The sequence below is a fragment of the Condylura cristata genome, unplaced genomic scaffold (genome assembly GCF_000260355.1).
Source record: "Condylura cristata isolate star-nosed mole 26May11 unplaced genomic scaffold, ConCri1.0 scaffold00030, whole genome shotgun sequence".
Taxonomy (NCBI): Eukaryota; Metazoa; Chordata; class Mammalia; order Eulipotyphla; family Talpidae; genus Condylura; species Condylura cristata.
In genome coordinates this window covers 2602672-2629274 of record NW_004567131.1, presented here as the reverse complement: position 1 = coordinate 2629274, position 26603 = coordinate 2602672, and the positions used below count along the sequence as shown (strand labels likewise).

The 26603-nt window shown below is 40.9% G+C and overlaps 1 protein-coding gene across 1 annotated transcript in view; it reads left to right on the top strand.

Moving 5' to 3' along the window:
- Positions 1-26603, top strand: part of DISC1 (disrupted in schizophrenia 1) — a 304163-nt gene that overhangs the window by 232312 nt on the left and 45248 nt on the right. The window contains exon 10 of the mRNA XM_012731422.1: positions 3629-3689. Within this exon, the coding sequence (XP_012586876.1) occupies positions 3629-3689 (61 nt within the window). The remainder of the gene's footprint in view (positions 1-3628; positions 3690-26603) is intronic.

The window sequence follows — 26603 nt, the reverse complement described above, 5'->3', positions numbered from 1 at the left end:
GTAAGTGTACTGGCACAGGTCAAGTCTGTTGTTCGAGGGTCAACTGTAATTCCCTTTACTTTCCTCTGGACAACTGAATCCTGATGCTACTTTAGTTCTGGAAAAGCTTTCCCCCATCTGCCTTTGGCTGCCAATGTGAAGTTGCTCTAACACAACATTCTCACATCCCCCGAGGAGAAATCTGGATGAACCAGCACATCTCTGCATTCACCTCTCAGGGAGACTGTGATAGAGGTGGGTGTTCAGGCTGATGCTTTTGGATAGATCTGTTTCTTGTAGTCATACAGCCTTCCTTTGGTGTGGGACCAGGCATTATGTCAGGTAATCCTAACATAAGCTTAGGGAAAAAATGATTCTGAAATTATTGGGAAAGCAAACTGATATGACATTAAATGCCTGATATTCTAAAACACAAATCTTAGTTTATGGGAAGCTGCTGTTTCGGATTATCCATGCTTCCTCTGGCTTCTGCCAGCATGGAAAATCCTTTAAGATCTCTACTTCACTCTCTTCCTCTGCACAGCCTTTTTTTAACCCCCTCACTCTCCTTTCACAGTGTTCCCAGAATGACTATTGCTTTATGTTTCTACTGTGAACTGAACTTACTGTTTTTATTAATCATCTGTTTATGTGACTCTCTCTATCTCCAGAGCTGGTTTTCTCCAAGTTAAGGGCAGCCTTGTGTCCATCTCTGCAGCTCAGTGCATGTGGGGGACATTTAAGAAACATTAGATGGATGATGTCAGAATGCCAGTCACAACCTCAAAAAAGAACCTGCTCTCTGTTACTGCTTATTCATTCTTTAGGACCTTTTTTTTTTTTTTGACCTTTTTTATCTGTAAATCTAAAAATAAGAAGAAAGGAAAGAGATGGAACATGGCGCTAAATGACAGCCCCAAATGAGATGTGAACCCATTGCTAATTTAGTGATGGTACATTTCGTTGGTTCCAACTTTAGAGAATTTACATTGATCAGTCTAGTTTAGAAAGGAGATGGATTAAAAAAAAAACTCAGGAACCCTCTCTAGAGAGTTCTGTCTAAATCATCACCCCACAAAGTGGTAGTAGAAAAACAAATCTATAGATGCAAATTAAAATCTATTTGTAAAACCCACATGATTTTGATATTTTATCTTTGGGAAAAGTGAATCAATGTGAATATAAATCCTAGAAAATTTTAAGTCATGTTTTTTCATTATGACTTACTTTGAAATCACTTTGATCCATAACCTTTAATATATGTGTTCCACAATGATAAATTTATTTTATGCTGATATGTTAGTAGTATTCTTCCCTAGAGTTTATATACAATTAGGTTTTCATTTGTTGGTTTATTTTTATTTCATTTTTTTTTTTGCCATTGCTAGCTCTTTTTGTAACTTTGACTTTTATGTTTTTGTACAGTCTTTTTTTGTGTGCAGTCTTTGACCATTGCAGAAGTTACTCTTTCTTTTGAACACCTGCTTGGTTTATTGGTGGCAGAAATCCCAAAAGCATTTACTTAATGCACATTTCTTGAGCTCCTCTTAAATGGTATTTAAAATTGAATCATGTGTTCTGAAACTGTCGGCTCGGGTGCAGTCCTAGTTGTGTGACTGATCTTTGCTGTCCCTCTGTTCACCATCTATGAAAGAAGGGTGATGAAAGATCTTGCTTCATAGATTGTATTTGTGAACATATAGTACTAGGTGTTGAAGACAGTACCCGACACATAGAAAGTACTCAATAAAATGCTAGCTAACTCAATACCATTGTTTGGTACCATGCATTTCTACGTACTGAGTTTCGCACATGACAGTCAAGGTCACTTTGGTACAGGTGAGGCAGGTGCTCAGGCTGGTATTTCCATCTTGCCCTTCAGTATAGAGTGTTACTTCTACAGTACTTGAGATAAAGGATTCTGTCAGTTTTCAAACCCTAGACCATCTTAAAAGAAAAAAAATAAAACACTTTTGTTTTTATTTTAATTCACTTGTCTTCTTGCAAAGTTTTTTTTTTTTTTTTCTTCTTCACCACCCTCCAGTGTGTTCCTTTCCCTTTTCCCCTCCCCCTCCTTGCTCTCAGAGCCCTTGGGGTGTTGGTTGATGTCCACTGTTTTTGAAAGTGTTTTACTATTGTAAATAGTCAGTTAAGTAATCATCCAATGTTTGTTTTTATGCTGAGGCTTACATTACAGAAGGTCTCATCACCTATCAAGATGACCTAAGTGCAGGTTCATTTTCCTGTATTGCTTATTTCTCTGGGCCTTTGTTAGCATTGTGTTACAACTTATACCCAAATACGCAGAAGTTCTTTCATGAAAAAGAAGAGTAACCTCTTAAACCTAAAATTTCTCTTTTGTCTTTCATATCTTACTTCTGGAAGATTTTACTAATGGGAGTAGTCTCAATCTTGTCTGAACCAATTCTTGAATAATAATGGGTCTTTGAAATCTGATGGTTTATTTTTGTAAAACAAGGTCAGGCTTCACTTGATAGGTATGTTAGTTTAGAAAATTCCAATGAAAGAGCTAATGGTAGATAAAATTTGTGATTAATTCTAAACTGACTAGATTCCCCTTTGGTTTCCATTTTCGAAGTTGTGAGTATGACCTGATCTGATAATGCCCTCCTTATTGAGGGTGGTGGGGCAGAAGTTCCTGGAGTCACTGTTCTCTTCAATCTGATAGTGAGTCTTACCTGGGTCTTACTCATTTCCTGTACTGTTAATCTGATAAATACTGCTATCTTTTATTATGCAAACAAAGGACTTAATTCAGTGAAACCTAGTTACACTTGCTTCCACTTAACATTCTCCTAGCTTTCTTGTGCATGCTGAAAAGGATATTGCTGGATAACTTGGTCATTATCTTGCATCTGACCAATCGGGATATTTTTGGATTATTGATTATGATGAAGGTTTTGGGAAAATATTGCTCTGTATCCCAGGAAGTAATCAACATGAGAGGCTTCCCGCACAGATATCTCTTAGGCCACATCTACTTTATTATTTATTTATGTATGCAAGATCCGGGGTGTAGGCCAGAGGTGTGGGGAATGAAAGGATTCACCAGAGACAGAGTGGGCAGACTGACTGAAATACACAGATAAATATTCGGTGAGAATATTTGGAGAATAAAGTTCGCACAACTTAATATGTAGCTGAGCATAAGTGACGAAGAGAAGAGATCAACTTAGACAGTTCCTTTCATTGTTGAAATTTCTGTTTTTCTCTATGATGAGTTACCACTGGCAAGGGTCTTCCCCCGGATGGGAGTTGTTTCTCTCTCTGGTGTTCTTTTCTGTTCTCCAGCCACACTCCTGTCTACTGAGTGGGAAAGGTGAGAGGCACGGAGCACGGGGGATCCATAGCCCACACCGAGTGAGCTGCCTTTGAAAGCAGAGGAAGTACAGTGACATCTTCACTCCCCAAATTCCCAACTATGCGAAGACCTAGGACACCCCAGGCCCTGCAAGCGCATCACTCCGGGAAGCCACTCCAAATGGACTTACGTGTTTTCCAAACATCAGATGTGACCGTGTCTAGTGGCTTGACCTCAATTCTTTCGTTTTGGCTTGAAGTTGAGCAGTTCTGGGTTTTGCTCCATCTCTGCCTATAATTGCATCAACATTGGGGTTTTGTTTTGCAGAAACAGTTGTGAAGGAGAAAACAATGAAATACATGGCGGTGCTGGAGGATAAACTGCGCAGGTAAGAACAAGTTTCTTCACCACAGACTCCATGACCTGTGCAGATTCTTTTTATAACAGAGTTTACAGAAAGTGAAGGAAAGGACTGGCCAATTTCTATAATAAATGAACAAAGAAAAACACAGAAAAGGAATCTTTTAATCCTGTAAAGGAAGAAGCAGGTGCCATACAAACATCTCATGGCCCTTTCTCCTGTTATAAAAAAGCAAGTAGACTAAGATGTTTAAAAGTGTGGGAAGATCACAGGAGAGTCTTCAGGTTCTGTAAGAAGAAGAAACTTCTTTGGTCTGTTAAATTCCGAATCATGCCTGGCTCTGTTTTTCTGTTCTTTGTGATGTCTGAAGGGGGTCTTAAGAATTTTGACCCAGCTTATACATGTTTTGGAACAATATAAAAATGCACATTTTAGGTTCTGTTTTGAATCCCAAATCAAAACCAGCGTGAAAATTCCTGGTTCTTTTTTTTTTTTTAACCTAATTAGGATTCAGTCTTGAGAAGCGTTAGGGATGCTGCAGCATGTCAAGATGTTTCTGGGTTTTGTGGATATGTACGCATGAAAATAAATCCCAGCCACTGGGGCCTGTTCCTAATTAGAGAAACAAGTGCGAGAATGTAATATGTGCTTTCTTCCCTGGGACTCATTTAGCTTTATGGAGACTGGGTTGCTACTATTTTGGAAATTGTTAAATAACTCTTTAAATAGACTATGCCTTAAACCTTTGTCTGCTAAGATAATGCCATCAGCTAAAATACTGATTTTCCCTTAAGAGATGTTAAGCTAAGCCGCCTTGCTCAGCTCTACTCTGCAGGGCAAGCCAGGTGCTGTGAGGATCAATCCCACTGCTTGGAATGCAAGTTTGTCCCACCACTGAGTGATATTTCCCTGCCTCCCACCTTCAGACTCAGGGAGGAAGTATGACAGAGAGGGTGAGTAGAGTGTGGGATTAGAGGCATCTGCTAAGGAAATGCCTCCCTTTCTTAGAAGTTGGGTCTTCATCTGGGTCCCACCTCTTCCATCCACCTATCCCCAGATAGGTTTCTGGTTATGATTTTTTTAGCCTTAAACACTCCATACAGTGTACATCCCATTAGGTTATTCGGTAGCCAGTTGAAGTAGTAAGAACTTGTCTATTGGTAGAGAGATGTCCATTAAAATGGCAGCCCTTGCCCTCCCTGGTGGTGCAGTGGGTTAGGATGCAGCACTGCAAGCTAGCTGCAGCCACTTCAGTGTGAGTTCAATCCCTACCCCTGGAGCTGACCCACATGGCACGGCAGACCTCTCCTGACCCACCCACTGCTCCCCTCAGCAGTGTGCTTCGTCCATCAACCTGTTCTGCTCCCCAATCTGGTTGTGGTGAATCCTCTCACCACCCCTGCACCTCTGACCTGCACCTCTGTATGCATAAATAAATAAATAAATAAATAAATAAATAAATAAATAAATAAATAAATAAATAAATAGATAGATAGATAGATAGATAGATAGATAAATAAATAAATAAATCTTAAAAAAAAATGGCAGCCCTACCACCATCAATTACCTAACTTCAGTAAATATTCATCTTCAGCTTCTTTTGTTATAGAATGGATGGAAGGCACCTGCTTTCTGGATCAGTGCGTGGATTCTATTAAACACTGTGTATAAAACACAGAGTTGGCAGGGAGCGACAGTCATTCCTTTTGTCTCCTACTCCTGATCTTCACTCTTCTTATCATCAGAACTGATTGCACAGTAACATCCAAGAATGCATCCTCGCCCCTCCAAGGCAGCTCTTCCTGCTGTGTATCCAACCCAGTGAACGCCTTGCCCACCCACATGGTCAGGTCCTGGCACCTGGCTGCCCGTGCAGAATGGTGCACCTGATCACACCTCTTGCCCCTCTCTCCTATGCGTTCCACCCTTTCTGCCTCTTTTCCATCCCTCAGCCTCCGGAGTGACATCCCAGTCTCACCTTCTGCCATTTCCACCTCCCTTCCTGCCCATCCAGCCATGTGGATGCGTGACTCACATTTCTTCACTAGCTGATGCCACCCAGCTTCTCTCACTTTATGTGCCTAGCAGCTCTTTTTATGTTTTCCTTATCACTGCTGTTGCTCTTCCCACTCTGTTCTCCAGTGATCATTAACTTGCAAATCTGGTCATTACACATCCCCATTGTCCTAAGGAGAAAGCCTATATGTCCTACCCCGGCCATGTCCTCGTGAAACCCCGCGTCCTTCACCAGCCGTCCCTACCCTCCTCCATCCATCCCTTATGTTTTCCAGTGCCACAGTCTTCTTGTCTGGAGAGAAACTAGTTGAAAAGGCTAAGCAGCCAAGGAGTATTACTCAGGGAATTACTAGGTTGTACCATGGAACATTTCTGGCTTTAGATTATTTGTGACTTAGAAAAATGGTGATTTGCTATGATTCAACTTAATATTTAGGTGTCCTTCACCATGGCACACTGCGCCTGCTGGGCATGCTCACTCGTACCTCTCCACGCACATGTGTCCGTGGGCCTCTCCCAGCTCTGCCCCCACCAGGCCTTCACCTAACTCCTCTCATCCTTCAAGTTTTAGGTGTTTTCTCTTTGAAGATAATTGTGATTCTCCACAACTGAATGATGTGTTCACATTGAATGATCCTTCCTGTTCTCAAAGTGCTTAATATCAAGTATTAAAGATGTCAAGTATTAAAGGTCCATCTTGCTTATATATCCCCTGTGATTTGATAGTGCTGAGCAGTGTAGGGATGCCCAATAAATTTTTGTTGAGTGTATGGTTGAATCAAGGAATGAGTGAATACAACTTATTTATAGACATCCCAGTGTCATCTTCTGCCATCTTCCACCTCTCTCCCTGCCCACCTAGCCATGTGGATGTGTGACTCACATTTCTTACCTAGCCCTCAATAGGCTGGGATAGTCACTTCACAGCCTGCTTGCTAAGGACCATTTATTTCCCATGGTAGTCTGAGCTAGCAGGCGGTCTTGCTCAGATTTGCTTGAACTGATCCAATAGAAACAATGGAATGGAGAGGAGAAAGTGTAGCCTGGGGTCTGTAACCACTCTGGCTGTCGGCAGAATAGCAGAGGCTACAGAACCGTGCCCCTTGGATACCTGGTGTAGGTAGTTCTTGCTTCTTCAAGGCTCGATGCAGGGGAAAGAACAGTGATGGTTGGGCTCTCCCTCCTGGGCCAGGACCACCCTCCCTTCCAACTCCAAGGAATAAGGGCTGGATGATTTCTTCACGGTCAAGGTTCTCTTCATAAACATCAACATCTTGAGGTACAGATCCAGCTTGTAGTTTTTGCATAGTCTGTCGTAGTTACTGCTCAGTGAACATTGCAAGAGACTGACTAAAGCAAGCCACACTGTGCAGATGAAAATCTCTACTGTGTATTCCCGCTGTCCACATCATCTTCTGGGCTTGCAGATGTTTAGAAAAAAAGTAGTTATGAACAGAATAGGTGGCTCATTTCCCACTAGAATGTTGGAAAAGATACATGTCTGGATCAGTGCTCCAGCAAGAGTTGGCTCTGGCCAGTTGTGACTTGAGACAGACAAGGCTATCTTTGCTCTCATCCCAAAGTGCAGACATATCGCTGTGGGTGTGCTCTGCAGAGCTCATGCATTTTTACAGATTGAAGGTTTGTGGCAAACATGTTCAGAAAGTCCATCGACACCATTTTTCCGAAAGCTCTTTGATGGTTAGCATTTTTTTTTTTTAACATTCATGGTGTTTTCTTAAGCATGTGTGTTGATTTTTCAAGCATGCCCAATTTTTAAGCATATACATTGATTTTTCTTTAAAGACAGTGCTATTAAAGCATGCACATTTTTTTTAAGATTTATTATGCATACAGAACTGGGGTACAGGCCAGAGGTGCAGGGGTGGCGAGAGACTTCACCACAGACAGAGTGGGGAGTGGAACAAGCAGATCATTGAAGTACACTGTTGAGGGGAGCAGCGGGTGGGTCAGGAGAGGTCTGCCTCGCCATGTGGTTACCTCCGGGGCAGGCAGGAATCGAACTCATGCTGTAGTAGCTTTAGTTTCTTAGTGCTATTCTTTAACCTGCTGCGCCACCAGGGAGGGCCCAAAGCATGCACATTTTTTAAAGACGTAATGCTATTATTGATAGATAGTATAGCATCAACATACAAATTTTTGTATGAACTGGAAAACCAAAAAATTCATGTGACTCCCTTTTTGGCCATGTTCTCCTTGCTGTGGTGATCTGGAAGCAAGCCCCTGGCATCTCTGAGGTATGTCTCCGTCTGAGACATGCAGACCCAAATACTGAGACAAAATGGTCTCAATGTCACTCTTTAGAGAAAATTAATGAATGAGGGCCCTCCCTAGTGGCACAACTGGTAAGGACACAGCACTGCAAGTGAGCTGCAGCTGCTTCAGTGCTAGTTCGATCCCCAGCCCTGGAGGTGATCCACATGGCGCAGCAGACCTCTCCTGACCTGCCTGTGCTCCCCTCAGCAGTGTACTTTGTCGGTCGGCCTGTTCTGCTCCCCACAGTGTCTCTGGTGAAGCCTCTCACCACCCCTGCACCTCTGGCCTGTACCCCAGCTCTGTATGCATGAATAAATAAATAAATCTTTAAAAAAAAAAAAGAAAATCAACAAATGAACAATCTAGGAAGTATCTGCTGCTGTCAGCGGTGCAAAGGATTACCTTGGCAGTGGATCAAGTGAAAAATGGGAAAACTTGAAATAGGGGCTTTTAGCATATAGTCAAGCAGTATTTATTTGCTTTTTAATAATGCCTTTTAGTAACAGTGGTCCTGTTCTCCTCTTATTAAGGGGAGATGCTAATGGTGGATTTCCTCTTTTCTCCCCTTCTTCCCCACCTCTGTCTGCTCCCCAAATTTATTCTTACTTCACTTCTCCAGGAACATTTTTCCTAGAGGTAATTGTTAAGCATGATATTTTTGACCCAACTCACTTTCCCTGATAGTTGAGATTTGCCTTGATTATGTTTTCTCAATTACGTATTATTAACTGTCTTTCTCAAAGAGCAAAAAGAAATATTCAAGTCTTGTAGACAAACTACATTTCTGATTTATCATCTGTTACATCTTATATCTCTAACCATTGTATAGGAAAATTGATTAGTGTCCAACGGCAAACTCAGGTCTCTGTGTCTTGGGCATGAAGCCCTCTATCCTCAGGCTGTTAAATAGTGGTTCCATTTAAGTTCACAAAATTTCCTGAATGCATGACTAATGGGAAGTTTTCTTTTCTTCCTAGAATCTCTTGGTTCTATCTCTATTCCACAGTCCCCTGCCCCAGGTTGAATATAAAAACTTTGCCCCAAACAATAAATGTAATTTAGTCAACTATAGGTTATTTTTGTTCCCTTGTGCAATTTTGTGTTTCTCAGGGTTGTTTTTTTTTTATTTTTTTTTTTAGTATACCTTATACTTGTATAATCAGAAAGGAAAGCACAGGCATCATTAAAATCTGTTTTGAATGTGGTAAAAGTTAAATACCTCCTTAAAGGCCTTTCTTCACTCTGGAAGGAACCATTAAAACTCATTGTTCTTACCTGAAATTACTTTAAAATTTAGAGGTACTATCTTTGAACTTTTATTCAGCTCACTAGGCTGTTTATTTTTGCCCTAGTCAACCATCATTGAGGTTATTTGAAGACCCATATTTTAAATTTTTCTTAATCAAAATACCCACCACCATTCATTAGATCTAAAGGTGATTTGGTTCCTCTAAAAAAAGTTAGCATTTAGGGTCTCCCTGATGGCATTTTAAGTCTAAGCACTGTGAAGCTGTCACCAGTAATGGCAGAATAAGTGGTCTGCAGCCAGGGAGCTGACCCACATGGTGCAGCAGACCTCTCCAAAAAAAGTAACATTTAATTTCTAGTTATCTTGGCATTTGAGTGTGGACAGCCTCATGAGCTGCGATAGCTAGGTGAACACACTCTGTAAAGAACGTCAGAGGAGGCTGACAGGGTGCTCAGGGAGGGAACAGTCACGGGCCTTGCATCCCTTGTTTCTTCTTCATCTTGTTTATCTAGGTGCCTTCATTCCAGAAGCTGGTGAAACCTGAGCATTGGCTTACTGGAGTTGGAGAGTAATCAGAAAAACTGCACTGACCTATGGTATAAGCCAGCACTGTGTTCAATGTGATAGGCAGAAGGAAATGGAGGCAAAGTCCCTTTCCTCAAAGGGCAGTGTGTGTGGGAGAAGTATCTCTCTACACAGAACATTCTGAAGTGAGAGGACATTCCCTAGTGTACCTCAGAGCTGTAGGTTGGTCCCTCACCTCAGGTTCCCAGTGCCTGTCAGCATGGCTGAAAGCAAGTATTGATAACCCCACTGCTCATGGTCCAGTGAAGAGGGGAATTAGGGCTGGAGATGTGGGCTTCCAGAGCACCTGTTTCCAGTGGACACATGTTCACGAGGGGTGGGTGGAGCATCTCAGAATTCTTATTTTACTTTCCCCCATTAATATTCTGTCTTTGAAAATTTTTTGAATGAACAATGCAGACCATTCCTAAAGCAAGGATGAGTACATGTTCATGATTTTCTTGCTGATGAGGGCACATATAAAAATAGCAGAGACAGTGCTGAAGATTCACTGATGTATTTTCTTTTTAAAAAGGATTTGTTCTCACGGACACACCTTTGGCTTGTAGTACTGTGTGAGTACAACTTGACACCTTCTCCATGTATCTGCTACCCCTCACCCACCTCCGTAGTCCTAGCTTCCTTCACCACTACAGACGATCCCTCTGACCGGTTCACCCCTTCGCACCTTCTGCCCTTCTATTTCCCTTCTGATAACGTCTATTTTATTGTAGAGTCTAAGAATTATTATATATATATATATTTCAGTCATTTGCTTTTTCCCTTTATATTCCTCATGTGAGTGCAATCACTCAGGTCTTGTCTTTCTCTTTCTGACTCACTTTAGCACGGTCACCGGTCACCTCAGCTTCTGTCCATGCTGTCCATAAGTGGCAAGATTTCATCTTAGCACTGAATAGGATTCTATTGTCTGTCAACACCACCTTGTCTTTCCCAGTCATCTCTTATGGCCATCCCTGTTCCTATGTCCTGGCGGCGGTGTGCCAGGTGCTGCCAGGAACATGTTCTCTAATTAGCACTGAATGAAATATGACCACCCCAGCCAGCAGCCATCTTGATCCTCACAGTCAGAGGAAAAAGGAGTTAATTCTCTACCAGAAGAGTCAGCACTCAGACTACACAAAGCAGATGAAAGAAGCAGAGGACTGAGGGAGGATTACAAAAGATGGGGGTGGGGGGGGTGGTGGTTAAAATGAGGTAGCTCATTTCATATGTCTTATTGAGATGTGTGGTCCTTAACTGCATAATAGCTGAAAACCTCAGCATCCACTTCTCCTGCTCCTACATTCCAAACCTGATGGAGTGAAACTAGCTTTCATGACAGGCCTGGAGGCTGCTCTCCCCTTTCTAATGGGAGTGTGACAATGAATGGAATTATCTGAGATACAACATATCATACTCTTTTATTTCAGATTATGCAAGGTGATTTTGAAGTTCCTGTACACCTGGGACCATCCGTTTTCAACCCACATTGAACTTACTTCAAAAGCTATTGAGGGAGTGAATATAAGAGATGCCAGAATGTAAATAAGGAGCTGGCTGCTATGAGAACCCCTCCCCCATGGTATAAAGAAAAGGAAAGCTAATATGTGTGGCTGCTTCCTTTTTTTTTTTTGGCTTTTATTATATTCTTCTGTTGCTGACCGACACCTTCCTCTTCTGCCTCTCAACAGGCAGGAGTCAGACCCCCTCTTCATGGGGAGCTCTGTGCCTCCTCATTGCTTCTGTGGCCTTGATCCCCTCGTGCTTTGTCTCTACAGTCTTAGAAGAGACAGAAGTTCTCAGTTTTTTTCTTCCCTCCTTGGTTTGGCCTCATCCTCTTGAGTCCTTTTCTATTCCCAGATGAGAACTATGTGTGCTCCCCACCCCCACCTCCTTTCTTTCTCTAGGGGGAGGAGTATTATCCCCTTTCAGCCATGCCAGGTAGACAGTCTCCATTGAGCGGAACTCTGTCTGTCCTTCCTGCTTCTGTGTAAGTGGATGTGGCCACACTGATTTCTCTTTTTGCTTCTTTTAGTCTCTTATCTGTATCTCTCACTTGTCCTTTTTGCCTACTGTCTTGGACATGAGTTTCCCTTTTATCTTCCCATCTTCCATCTTCTCACCTCAATTGCCTGCTCAGGGGTGGACTTCACAGGGGGAAACATGAGCCCCTACCCATTGATTGATAGAGACACCTGTAACAAAACACACACGCTTCTTGTCACATGTCTTAGGGAGACCTGTTTTGAACATTCTGGGGAGATACACTGATTTCTGCATATCATGTAAATGAAAACCTTCATGGAAATATCCCCAGTTGGATGTGCCCACTTTTGAATTTTGAAGCAATATGGCTGCCTTACCTAGTTTTCTAGGAGAAACAGTGATCTAAAATATCTTATTATTTTGAAATTCATAGTGACAAAAACTTTTACCACTCAATTCTGCAAAGTTCTACAGAACTAAATTAATTTACTATATAAGCATTGATGGCTTACATTGAATTTTTCACTTTATTTCACCTCATGCCAGAAAAACTTGGAGTGTACTTAAAATAATAATTCTTAAATTCGTAGACATATGTAGATGGAAGGAAACACCCATAAAGCATAAAATGGAATGAATTATAAAGTGGTAGGGAGAAACCAAGGATGTACAAGGGCAGGGAAAATGTTGCTAGCATTTACACGGGGATTAGATTTGAACCTCAGTCACTAGCCCATCCATGGCTAACATTTTGAGAGTACATGTGAAAGATGGACCTTACTATAAGCTTTGCAGAAAGAGAACCAGAGTGCCTCCAAGTAAGCAGCAAGGAGAGTAGCTACCACCCCAGAATCTTACACACCCTCCTCCTCTGGTCCATAAAGGGAAGAGGGCAGACAGAACCCATTCTCTCTTCTAGGTGCTCCGAACAGTGATGTCCACACTAGAGTTACTAAAAGAGAGTCTCCTTACTCTTGAGGTGTTTACTGTTAAGAAAACACAACAAATAAAAAAATGTACAAAATGATGTAAAAATAAACTGTTATAAATAATAAAAAAAAAGGAAACACAACAAATTTCAAATAAGTATAAGCTCTGGCATCTAAACTTTGAGCCTAGTCAAATGTGATGACGTCTGAATGTGCACTGTCATCACTAGGCTAATAAAGCACTTCAAGACATGGGTTGATAGTAGAGCTAGTTAAGAATGTTTCTTGTGTGCCCCACCTCAGTGGTGCAAGGGGTTAAAATGCAGCATTTTGAAGCTATTTGCAGCCACTGCAGCATAAGTACGATTCCTGGCCAGGAAGCTGACCCACTTGGCTCAGCTGTCTCTCCTGCTGCTCCCCTCAGGAGTGTGTTTTAGTAGATCTGCCTCTTTGCTTCTCACTGTCTCTGGTGAATCCTCTCACTCCCATACCTCTGACCTGTACTCCAGTTCTTGCATGTATAAATAAATAAATCTTTAAAAAATGTTGCTCAGGTACAATAATAAAGGCTTTACATGAAAGCTATTATTCCCTTAGTAGTGTAGGGGCAGCGTAGGGCATATTTATTTTCTGTCTTTCTTGGGCTGGGCTGGTAATGATAACTTCAGACACTAGATTATCAGGTTATACAGGCCAGTTTAATTTCGTATGCATGGGAAACTCACAAAGAGAATGAGGATTCTGCTTTCAGCAGGGGAGAGCTAAGGAACAGGACAGGGGCCTGAGGCTTCAAGGAGAGAGGAGGGCATCACATGGGGAAAGGGCAGGCTTCTCTAGAATTGTGTGTCCCCTGCCTTCTAGATAGGTTTCCTTGATCGAAAATTCATTTCTAGGTGATAACCCTAAATGTGGGTAATACCTCTAACTGTCATTCTTCTAGATGCTGAAGGGAGTGGAAAAAGTTCCTCCTGAGCCTACTTGCTGAACCTTATCTCAAAGTAATCCACGTGCCAAAATAGCGTATCTCGGGGAGCCCTGTTTTGAGCGTTCTGGAGAGGCTGATTCCGAGCATCTTCAGTAGCACCTGTGACACCTGGAAATCTATGATACAAAAAAGATCAGTAATAAAAAAGGAACTCATTTTATAAAATCAGGAGTGAACCCCTCACCTTCCTGGTGAAATTATGTGGAGAGGCGCGATGTTTGCTTATAGCTGATAGCCTTTGTTATAAAGAGCCTGCCAAACCTTGTTGATTATCTGGACTCTTTGCTTTTTCTACTCACTGCCCTTTGGCCAGCTATTAGCACCTCCTGCAGAGGGTGGCAAAGAAAAGAACTGAGGTACTGGATTCTTGTTAATGGTTATGACAAAGATTTAGAGACTTCTTTGGTTTCTATGACTGATTGGCTGGGATCCTCAGCAGTCTTGCTCTTAGAGTGACTGAGGTAAAAAGACTCCACTGTGGGCTCTAGAACCCTGGGAAGAATATATCCTTTCCTTGAGGTTCATGGAGCACCAAGGCCCTTTATCTTGACCCTCTTCAATCTCAGAGAAAGCACTGGGAGGAAGTAATTTCAATAGACTTGCTTCTGTTCCTCTGATATTTTCCATTAAGAAGACAAAAAAAAAAAAAAAAGAGTTGGGGGTGGAAGATGGAAAGACAAGGGAGTTTAGATTGAAGCCTCTGGGTAGCTTTTGGGGGTCTTTGAAGAGAAGTGTCTCTTCCCAGTACAAGGTACAATGGTGAGAACCTGGATGGCATCAGTGACATGGCCCTGGGAGCAGGCAGTGCTGATTGCCACATAGGTGCTAAAAGGTTGGGAGACATGTAACTCGGAGGTCTTAGTCACCTGTCATCACTGTCTTTTTCACTGATGTTTCAACACTTAATTGGACATGGTGCTGTTCTTAAAAGAGAGCCTGAACAAGAAAAAAGATGACTGATATTGACTAATAGACTAGAAACTAGGCAGGAGATGAATTACAGTCTTAACAGCAGCTCTGGCAACTGACTCTGCTAGAACCTGGAAGATTCTCTGCTTCAAAGCCGAGATATGACGCCTCTGTCCAGTGAGATCAATTAAGAAATCAGCCATTATTTGAGGGAGCCCTATACTTGGCAAGATGCCCTGTGGCTCCCTTTTCCTTATTCAGTATAGTTAATTCAGAAAGTTGTGACTCTTGCCTTAGATTGAATTCAGGAAGGCAGGTGAGTGCAGATCTCGGTGCTCCCGGGGCCCAGGTGCCCATTGCTCCTGTGTGCCAGCAGGCTTCAGTGTGTGTGCATGACAGGGGGCCTGTCACATTTTTAAAAGGGCCACTGTAATTAGCCAATAAGGAATGTCCAAACTAGGATGATTTTTACAAGCTTATGAGAAGCCATGGTATATATAGCCTGAGCACTCTGATGCAGTTTGCCAGTAAGTTGTGAAATCTGAAAGAAAAATTAAATGCTGTATCAATGGAAACCTAGTAGGTAGACATCCAGTTTGTCATTAATTAAAATGAAAGGCTTTTAATGATCCAAGGAAGCATTGTCAAGATTATACGATAGTGTAATTTGCTAACATGCTATGAACCTGTTAGCTTCAGACACATGACTAATACAAGTAAGACTCCTCATGGAATTTCTCAAACGCTCACTTCTCACTGGCAATCATTTTTAAGACTCTGTTCACTGCCCTTATCTCGTGTAAAGTGAGATGACAGCTCTGCTGCATCCGTGGCAAATGTAGCTTAGATGAAATATTGCACACATTTTCTGTGACTCATTTTGCTTTTTTCCATCTTCTTCCCTCCACCCCCCAACCCCGCACACCTTGAGTCATACAACAGCTGTGTGAACATTAGCTACAAGGCAACTGGCTGCAGACACAATGTGCTGGCCTGCACCCCATTATATCCCATTGCTCATCAGGATAGTTTCTAAATCCCTTATCACAGCTGCCTCAGGCGGAAAACCTGTCCTTTTTTCCTTCTGTTAGGGCTGATGTAAAGATGACATTTCTTGAGCTGGAAGAATTTTGTGATTATATTGTAGACTAAGCCTCAAAGAAAATTCTGTGCCTCCCATTCAGTTCTCTCTCTCTGTCTTTTTCTGTCTCTCTCATGCATGCATGCATACACACACACACACACACACACACATCCCAAAACATACCACACAAAAACCAGGGTCTTCTTCTTCAAGAAAAAAACAACAGTGATACTTAAAACAAAACAAAACAAAAACAAATACAAATGGAATCATAAAATTATTTAGTGAACTAAGAATTAACCAAGAGGATGACAACTACACAGAGTAATTTGACAGAGTTGTTTCCTCTGTATTTCTTGAATAAGCAAACACTTGGTTGGAAGCTGCGTCATTGGAGTTCATGGCAGGGAGGGTGCCAGGTACCTCCTGGTCCTGTGCTGTCTCACTTTGCCAGTGAACTCAGGCCTAGCTGTTTTCATTGGCATTGTGTCCCTAGAAAGTTCTTGATTTACTGCTATTCAGTGGAACTTTTGTTTTCATGATAGTGTTTGTCTACTCTCATCACAATGGAAATTATTCTGGATTCGCTTTGGTGCAAGTGTGGTCACTTGTGCAGCTTCTTGATGTGTAGAAAGGAGACATGTTTCAATAAGCCATACCTCCTTCCTGTTTACCTGAAGGACAGAGTCTCACCTGGTGTATGTTTCTTCTGGTTCTGCACGTCTGGAAGTGACTATGAAAGGCTTAGTTGAATCTAACTGTATGACTACAGGAAGAACTTGGTCCCATCTTTGTTTTCTGGGTTCTCAGCATTTGAATCCTCTGTGGCACCTGTGACTACAGGAGGTTAGCTTCTTGTCTCAAGTTACCTTAGTCCACCTGACTACTTTCAGTCAATTTAGGTGAGTGCTTCTCTTAGATGCAGTGGGACAATATCCAGAGATTCAGATCCTGCGAGATGAACTCATGAAAGCAGAAGGGTTAGGCGTTTGGCTTCATACCCTGAGCTTCTCTCTCCAAGGCAAACTCTTAGTAACAGCCACCATATCTCATGAGAGGAGGATTTAGAGGTTGATAAAGGGACAATTACTGGGCCAGTCTGTTGTTTCTATGGGCGGAGGTGTAAGCACCACCTGGAGCAAGAAAGAAATGAAACCAGCTATAATGTTAAGCCAAAAAAGAGTTTTGGGGACTAGTTTGTTGCTTCCAGGGCATACAGACCTTCCAGTGTGAGGCCTCTGAGAGTGAGCTTTCTCCTCCTACTCTGCCCCACACTACCCTGCCCCCAGTCCTCCCATTTGATGGGTCCTGGACAGTTCTCATTTTGGTGTCTATTAGGTCAATGTCTTGCTCTTTCAAGAGAAATTAAATAAATATTTGGGAGGTGGCCACAATTTCATTCAATGGCTTACAAGCAGGAATTTTGGGGTAAGGGTTATTCTTTCAGAACTAATTTCTGTCAGGGTAGAATTTTACAGAATCTTTGAAAACCATCACATCCCATGGATCCCAACTGATTTAGTTTCCATACACAGCTACTGGCATCTTTGAAGTTGTGACTGATAACATCATCAACAACCCCCCCCCCCAATTGCCTCTTGGAGTCCTGAATTCAGACCTGTGTTAATTGTATCATCTTATGCATCTGTTCCCCTTCTACAGCCAACTTCCCCCACCCCTCCAACAGTGGAGCTAACATATTTCCCCCAACAGAAACTGTTAGATTCATTATAGGAAAGACAGAGAATCAACCCACATGCCCAAATGTAGATGACTGGGTTAAAAAGATGGGGTACATATATACAATGGAGTATTACTCAGCAATCAAAAAAGATAAACACATGCCTTTTGCAGCAACATGGATAGAGCTAAAAGGAATCATGCTTAGTGAAATAAGTCAGAAAGAAAAGGAAAAATACCAGATGGTTTCACTCATAGCAGGAGCATAAAGGACCGGGGGGGAAATAATAATAATGAACATCTATATACCAGAGACATTTTATGGGGGTGCAGTGGGGAATGGGATCAAAAATGGGGGGAGGGAGTTCACGGGACTGTGGTGATGGCACATGGGTGAACTGGTGATGGGAAGCCCATGGGAATTACAACTGAGATGGAAAAAGGCACAAAATGATGTAAAAATAAACTATTATAATAATAAAAAATTAATTGTATTAATACAAATAACGAGACATTCTAGACAGTACTTAGTATTTTCAGGGTTCAACAAGCCCAAAGCTAGAGAAGCTTGCTGCTTAATCGTTGGCAGGCAGGTCACGGTGTGTAGAGTCTTCCTCACTGCCACCCGAGCTAACGTCTTTCTCTGCTGTTGTGACCAGTGGCTTTTTTCCAGGCCTGTATATTTGTCTCTCTAGTGTGGTATTTCATACAGCTGTACCTAGAAGCTTCCATCTTCTAATCTCACACACCAACAAGGGTCAAATGGGGTGACAGCAGGAGAGAAGCCTGTTTCCGGGGTCTGGAAGGCCTGGAGGGGTGGGGGTTGTGGAGGCCCTGCCTGTGTTGTCACCTTTCTGTGATCTCTGACACAAGCCATGCTCTCTCTGCATGGTTTGCCTTGTGCCTCTTCGGCGTCTGAGCTTGCATGACGATTAGTATAAAATGGGCTCAGCCAACTTGAAATCAGTACTTTGAGGCATTTTTAAAAAGTATTTTTTATATAAATAATATAATAGTTTATTTTTACATCATTTTATGCAATTTTTCCATCTCAGTTGCAATCCCCTTGGGTTTCCCATCACCAAATCACCCATGTGCCATCACGGTAGTCCAGTGCATTTCCCTCCCTCCACTGTTTTTGATCCCATTCCCCACTCCACCCCCATAAAATGTCTCTGATATGTAGCTGTTCATTATTTTAATTATTTCCTTACCTGGCCCATTATATTCCTGCTGTGAGTGAAACCATCCAGTATTTTTCCTTTTCTTTCTGGCTAATTTCACTAAGCATGATCTTATCCAGCTCCATCCATTTGTTGCAAAAGGCATGCATTTTTGTTGTTGTTGTTGTTGTTGTTTTTTGGTTGCTGAGTAATATTCCATTGTGTATATATGCTACATCTTTTTAACCCAAGCATCCACTTTTGGAAATTTGGGTTGTTTCTTTGGGCCATTTTTTATTGGGTCTTTTTTTTTCCCCTCTTAATTTGTGTAAATAAATACCATCTCTGTGGAGGTCCCCAACGAATATAAAGAATGAGCGCAGTGGGAACCTAGGAACAGACATGCTTTCCCAACCCCTTTATGTCCACGTGGATTTTAAAGGGACAGTTATATCTGAAGTTTGGTAATGTGGGGAAGGAGCGGACACCTCCCACCTCAGCCCTTGGGGTACTCACAGCCTGGTTGAGCAAACAAATTTACATCAGATAGATTAGTGGGAGAAAAGAACAGATTTAATTAGTTGTGTATGGAAAATCTACCTAGATGTAAGTCTAAAGCCACTGTGGCAAGATGAGCTTTCCTAAGCTAAGGAATGGCGTAAGGGCCTGGGGCTTCAAGGAAAGAGGAAGGGCTCCCATGATGAGGAGAAGTTGACTCATATGTTGAAGGCAAGATGCTCTTTGATTACCTACTTGTCCTCCCACATAGATAAAATGGCTATTCCTGGTAAAAACAAAACAAAACAAAACAAAAAACAAAAAACAAAACCTATTTCTAGGAAATACCCCCAATTTTTATTCCTCTGGGATAGGAAAGATTTCTTGTGACCTTGCAAGGGTCTCTGTTGACCTCAGCTTGAAAATAATCCACATGCTGAATTGACATGTCTTTGTTAGTTCTGATGGGGGGAGGCCTCTTCTTCCAGGTATGCTTCTTTCCACCTAACTTCCTCATAAGAAGCCTGAGAAAGACTTAGATATAGTTAGAGGAAGGGTGGCAGCATGGATGGAAAGGGATATAGCCACACTTTGTTCTGGTACGCTTGAGGTATATGTATCAGTCAGAGATCTCTCTGCCAGCTCTTTCATGTCTAGGTTAGCTTTATAGTAAAATGAGTCAATAAGACCAATCCATAGAGTAATTTTCTAAAGGACATTTTAACGCCTATAGAGCAATTTGAAGACACTATAACCGTTTCTCATTTGTGTACTTATTAAGTGTCTAAATAACCTTTCTATTTTCACTGTACATCCCTTCTAATTTCTGTGACTTCCGAAAAAAAGGAAAGGAGGTCAGGCTGAGAAGATGCTCTCTGTGAATTTCCTGTGCTTCTAACTATTTTGATACCAAGTGTTTAATGGCCTGAGAATCCATCTTGAACTAGATGGCTCGAACTAGATGGCGGACTTCAGGGTCCTGCTTGAGCTTGAGGCATTATAATGTACTGGGTAAGAGGAGTTTGACAACATGCTGATTATTTCATAACCTCTGGGTGTCAGACTTGACTCCACTCTTTAAGCCCCAGAAGGGCATCTTGCCACCAGTTGGCAGAAAATAGACCTCTTGAGAAGGCAGTAGCCATAGAATGGCCATTGCAAATTTCTTGAAAGAACAGGTCTGACCTTTCTTGCAACTGCTTTGGAAGAAGATATAATTTTGAGATAAGAAATTGAAGATCTTCCTTCAGTTTACATAGGATAATTAGAGTTCTGAGTCTCAGTTCCTTGCTGTAGAATAAAATAGCAACATAGACACTCATCCTGAGCTCAAGGACTGTGGAATATTTGCACCTTTAGAGGTTAACCAGCTATTTCTCAGGGAAGACACTGCTTTATAGCCTCTCTTTTGGGCTTAACTCGATCTCTTTGGTGATTTATTCTCTTAGCAGACCATCAAAATAAAACAAACAAAGCCAGACTATTGATGATTTAAATAGACTCTAAATAATTATGTTGAAAATATATTTTAATAGAGTGTGATAATCGTGATAGAGATTGCTTTGAGGCAATTTTCAAATATTTACTGGAAAGATGGAAATGAGATCTAATGATAATATCAATAACTAATCTTCATTAAGAAATTGTGTGTCACGTAACTCAGATAAATACTTTATATGGATTATTTCATACAAACCTAACAACCCAGTGAGATGCAAATGGTATTACTAGAGTTGAGTTCAACTCTATAAGGCAGCTGAGGCTCACAGAAGTTAAGCGTCTGGCCCCATGACCCAGAACCTCTATGGATTTGGTAGTTATCACAACATTCTGGAGTTGGACATAGGATAGATGATAAAAATTTAAAACTATCCTAAAGGTGGATATTTTGATTTAAAGTTCCTTAGTAAGACTAAAAAGAAAACCTACTTACTATGGAATTTTTCAAACATATATGAAACTACATATGTCATAATGAATTATCATGCATGTATCATACAAATTCAACAATTATCAATACATGGCCAAGCTGGTTTTACCTTTATGCCAGTTCCTTTTTCTACTGTATGTTTCTAATTGATGCTGAAACAAAATAACCACAAACTTAATTTGAAGCAACACAAATTTTTTCTCTTCTAGTTCTGGAGTTCAGAGCCAGAACTCTAAACTAGTTCATCATCAGTTTCTCTCAACTAAAGTCAGGGTGTGGGCAGAGCTGATTCTTTATGGATGCTCGGAGGGGAGAATCATCTTCATGGCATTTTTAGCTGCTCGGGGCCACCTGTATTCATACCTTGTGGACTGCCCTTCCATCTTCAAAGCATATCAGTCCCATCACTTCTTCTGTCACCACCTACCCTTCTCCTCTGACCCTCATCCTTTTATCTCCCTCTTCAAAAGCTATTGTGATTACCTGATTGGGCCCACCAGAATATCCAAGATGACCTTCCAACCCAAAGTCTTTAACTTACATCTACAAAGTCTTCTTTGCCATATAAGGTAACATTCTCAGGTTCTGAATATTAGGGCATAGACATTTTTGGGGAGCCATCTACTGAACCCACCTACTCCAAAGGGAATATTTGAATCAAATATCAGGCATTTTGTTTAATCTATGTTAGCGTCTATCTTCAAAAAGATAAAGACAAAAAATGCTGTAATACCATTATCATACCTAAAAATATTAACAATACTTTGTTATTGTCATCAGACATCTAGTGTTCCAATGTTCTCTAATTGTCTCATAATTTTAACAGGTGGCTCAATCACATACATCTTTTAATTGAAGGGCCCCTTCTTTTTACTTACTTGCTTATTGTTGTTGAAGAAACCCAACTGTTTGTGCTACTGAATTTGACTAATTATATCTTTGGAGTTATTAACATGTTTCTATTTTCAGTTAGTTTTAGAATTTGATTGGATTGAAGTTGGGTTTTATTGTCAAGTTCTTCATTGATAGCAGAGTAACTTTCTGTTGAGTCACATAAGGACATCATTAACATCTGTCATCTCCTTTCATGGTGAGTTCAGGTGTTGGAAATCAACCTTCTTGGGTTCAAATTCCCCATCAGCTTTTACTGGTATTGATGATAACTAACTAGATCCATCATTTCACTAGTGGCTTGCAAAACAGTGATTCAGTAAGTCTGTTACTGCCCTCATTTTTTAGCTAGAATTCCATGAAAAATAAATTTTCATTTGTAAATTCAAAGATGACTTGTGGTTGTGAAAAATTGGGAACTCTTAATACTGTGACAAAGATCAAAGTTCTCCTTAAGATGCCATATAACACACACAGGCTGTTTTCAAAAGAGGTGTAAGATACCATCACTTAGTTCACTATAATGCCCATGATTGGGGATGCAGAAGGAAAAGGAATGTCTCAAAAATTACCAAAAAATTCATTCAACATCTATTGGTTTTTCCTGAGCTACAGTTTATGAATGGCATGATAGATGCTTATTTTTCCTGTATGCAGTAGTTTTGAGAATAGTTATTACTTTTCTCCAATCCGCCAAAGGTGAAGAAAAAAGTTTAGGTATGTCTATGCTTGTGCCATTATAAAGTCATTGTAACTTTTAATGTAGGTGTGCTATGTTTCGGTTCTTTGCACAGCTTCATTTTTAAACAAATTCTTCCACTCTTTCAAGTTGACCCCTGAATCTTTTAACATCAACTTAGAGGTTTCCTTGTTTGCTGATGTTAACACATTATTTCATGTTCATCTTATGCACTTCCTGTCCCATATCTGGAGACAGAATTTTTAGTATGGAATTGTTATTTTTAGCAGGAACTATTTAGGAACCACTGTTGGCAGAACTCTTGCATGACTTTGACTGGCATCTGGACTTGGACACCGAAAGGTGTGTGAAAGCACATGCGTCTTGGGGGAACGCTCCTGAGTGCCGGTCTGAGCTCCAAGAATGTGAGAAAATAGGTCATCTGAGCAAGCAGCCATGTCTGAGAAAGATAGCAAAAGAGCATATCAAGAGAAGTGTCCGGGTGTGTGTGAGGACTCGGCCATCTGGGGTTGGACAAGGTGTTCCAATAATTAGAATACTAGATACAGAGCTAGAATAAGTCACTATGCTATTATTTCAACTTGATAATGTGGAATATATAAAGAGCACGCTGCAAAATAAAGATTCACTGTGTGCTGGCTATAGCAGTCATCCCTCTGGTTTGTCCTTCACAGGTGCGCCTCAGGTCCTGGACCTCTAGAGGTCCACAAACCACATTCCAGGCCCTGTAAGTGGACATAACCATTGGCTTAGTTAGTTTTTTTTTTTTGGGGGGGGGAACTTTTAGGGTACAGAGTGAGCATATTTTTAAGACAATATAATAATATCACAGATTCATATTGTTATTTCCAATTCAAATTTAGGAAGATAATGTTTTATTTTGATTTTATATTTGTATTTCTCTTAGGCTGTAAATTTTGGTTCTTAACATGATCAGTATAATTTATTTATATACTTATCTATCCTTCTAGCTTTAAATATCAAATAGCATACTGGAATACACATTTAGTATACCTTACTATCTAGATATATAGTATATCTATAGAAATATAGATTTCTGTATATTTGATATTTCCACATTATATATATACTATAGTATAGACATGGATTTTAGGATAATATTGATATTGTTATTAATAATGCAATAACTAAAAACAACTTTAGACTTCACTGCAGTTCTTTTTGTTCTTAGGCTATATACCACAAGGGATGCACAGTTAAATTACAGAGTTTTAAAATAACTTAATTCTCCTTGGTGTAGTTCATTGACTCAACTCACAGTTAGCTTAATGTATAGTAGGCTTATGTGTTTTATATTGTCTTCTATTTTAGTGGTTGCTATTTTTAGAAATACAAAGCATAAATTTTATGGGTCAGTGTCAAATGTGCAAGGTAAGAAATAACTATCACTTATTTTTCTCAGCCTATAACTGACATCCCCCTACGTGAAACCAATTTTATTCAATTTGGCTTATTCTTCTACTAATTTCTAATAATGTGGCCATATATGTTCATATTCCTCCCCTTGGATGAAAGGTGCAGTTTTCAGAGCCCTCCCTGTTGGCACAAGGGGTTAAAGCACAGTACTAAGAAGCTAGGGATTAGCTGCCTCAGCAAGAGTTTGATCCCCACCCAAGGAAGTGACCACAAAGCACAGCAGGCTTCTCCTGTCTCTCCCGCTTCTCCCTTCAGCAGTGTACTTCATCAGTCTGCCTGTTCTGCTCCCCACTATATCTCTGGTGAAGCTCTCACTACCCCTACACCTCTGGCCTGTATCCCAGTTCTGTATGCATAAATAAAATCTTCAAAAAAAGATGCAGTTTTCACTGTCCTGTTCCTGTCAACATTATTGTTGAATGTGGAACTTCTTAAACATAAGAAATAAATCTGTCACATAGTTGCTGACATTCTTAAGTCCATCAATTCATTTAATCACTTTTCTCATTGAGCTTGACCAAGAAGAGGGTCAAGTCCTTAAGAATTAAATTAGAAGCCAGACCTTTTTAGATTTAGATTTTTCAGTTGGTGACCCGTTCTGTTCTTGAATTTATATTTTTTCAAATATAATATATATTTACAAGTATATTTTACAACATTCTCAAGAGTATACCACTCCAAGATCTCCCAGGACTGACAACAGTTGTAACAAATTATTTGTATTGATTTTTTTCAAAGATTTATATATTTATGAATGCAGAACTGGGGTACAAGCCAGAGGTGCAGGGGTGATGAGAGGGTTCACCAGAGACAGAGAGGGATCAGAACAGGCAGATCAACAAAGTACACTGCTGAGGGGAGCAGCGGGCGGGTCAGGAGAGGTCTGCCATGCTGTGTGGGTCACCTTCCTGGCCAGGGATAGAATTCGTGAGGTAGCTGAGGCTTGCTTTGTAGTTCTGTGCTTTAACCTATTGCACCATCAGGGATGGTCCTATGTATTGATTTTTACATACTGTTTTTTATCAAGCAATGCTTGGTTAAAAAATATTTTCCTTATGTTAACTGTAACCATAATTTTAATAGTTATTTTTCATTCCAGTAAATGCATATTGCTTAAACTTGCTTCACCATGTTTCATTGAAGGGCATTTCATTGGTTCCTAACTTTTTTGATATATGACAATTAAAAATTAATTTCTCTACACACGAGTCTTAAAACTTTGAATATAGGGCCTCTCCCTGGTGGTGCAATGGGTTAAAACACTGTATTATGAAGCTCTCTGAAGCCACTTCAGCATGAGTTCAATTCCCCTCCAGGAAGGTGACCCACATGGCATGGCAGACCTCTCCTGACCTGCCCGCTGCTCCCCTCAGCAGTGTACTTTGTCAATCTGCCTGTTCTGCTCCCCACTCTGCCTCTGGTGAATCTTCTCACTGCCTCTGCAGTTCTGGTCTGTACCCCAGTTCTGTAAGCATAAATATATAAATCTTTAAAAACAATAACAACAAACTGAACAAAAAGGTGAATCACACCATTTAATGAAAGTTTTTGTGTTCTGCTTTCCTTGGGCCCCTTTTAACCCCAGGGGTGGAAGTTTGAGGAAACGTGTAGTTCTTCCCAAAGAAAGTCCTTCTTAATAATTTCAAGATACAGAAAATAGAAGGGATGTAGTAGGTAGGAGGGAGGGCCTTTAAGAAAACAGGCATTGGTCAAAAATTCTCATTTCTGATTCTTTTTAAAAATGAATCTGTAACATAAGCCATGCATAAATGTGTCATTATGTATGAATAATGAGAAAATAATGTATGGATAATGAGAAAAACTGTGACCTTGTTCAGTGGATTGGCTTAGAACATTCCAAAGGAAAAAGGTTTCGATCACCATAATACAGGTTCTGTGGTTCCTAGAACTAGTATTTGTCCTCATTCAGGAGGCTGCCAATTATTCATCACTAATCTTCGCCCACTACTAGCTCAACATCTCCCTGAAGCCACCAAGAACTCTGTAATACACACATTTCTTTTGATAGGACGAGAAGACAATATTCATTTATATTTTTAAAATTTCCATGTTTTCTGGAGTGTAATTGTTGATAGAAGCAGCTGGTCAGTGAGTCTGTAGTAAAATTGAAGGCTTTGTGGAGCAGAACTTTGGGCTGCCCTTTCCAGAATATCAGGAGGTAGCGATAACCTGTGAATTAAGTTCCATGGATAGGACTGGCATCACTCACTTGTAGGGCTGGATTGCTGTGGCTTGATGGACAGTTCAGTTGGTTGAATGGCCAATGTAGAGGTAGACAAGTACATTAGCCTGGATGAAACAAGTAATGACTGATCTATAAAGGAGAAGTGGGAATGTTCTATGAAAAGCACTGGGATCCTCCCTGGTGGCACAATTGGTAAAGACACAGCACTGCAAGCTAGCTGCAGCCGCTGCATTGCGAGTTTGTTCCCCGCTCGGAGGGGATCCACAGGGCTCAGCAGGCCTCTCCTGTCTTGTCCGCTGCTCCGCTCAGACTACACCCATCTGCCTGTTCTGCTCTCCACTCTGACTCTGGTGAATCCTCTTACCACCCCTGCATCTCTGGCTTGTACCCAGTTCTGTATGCATAAATAAATACATCTTTAAAAGAAAAAAAAA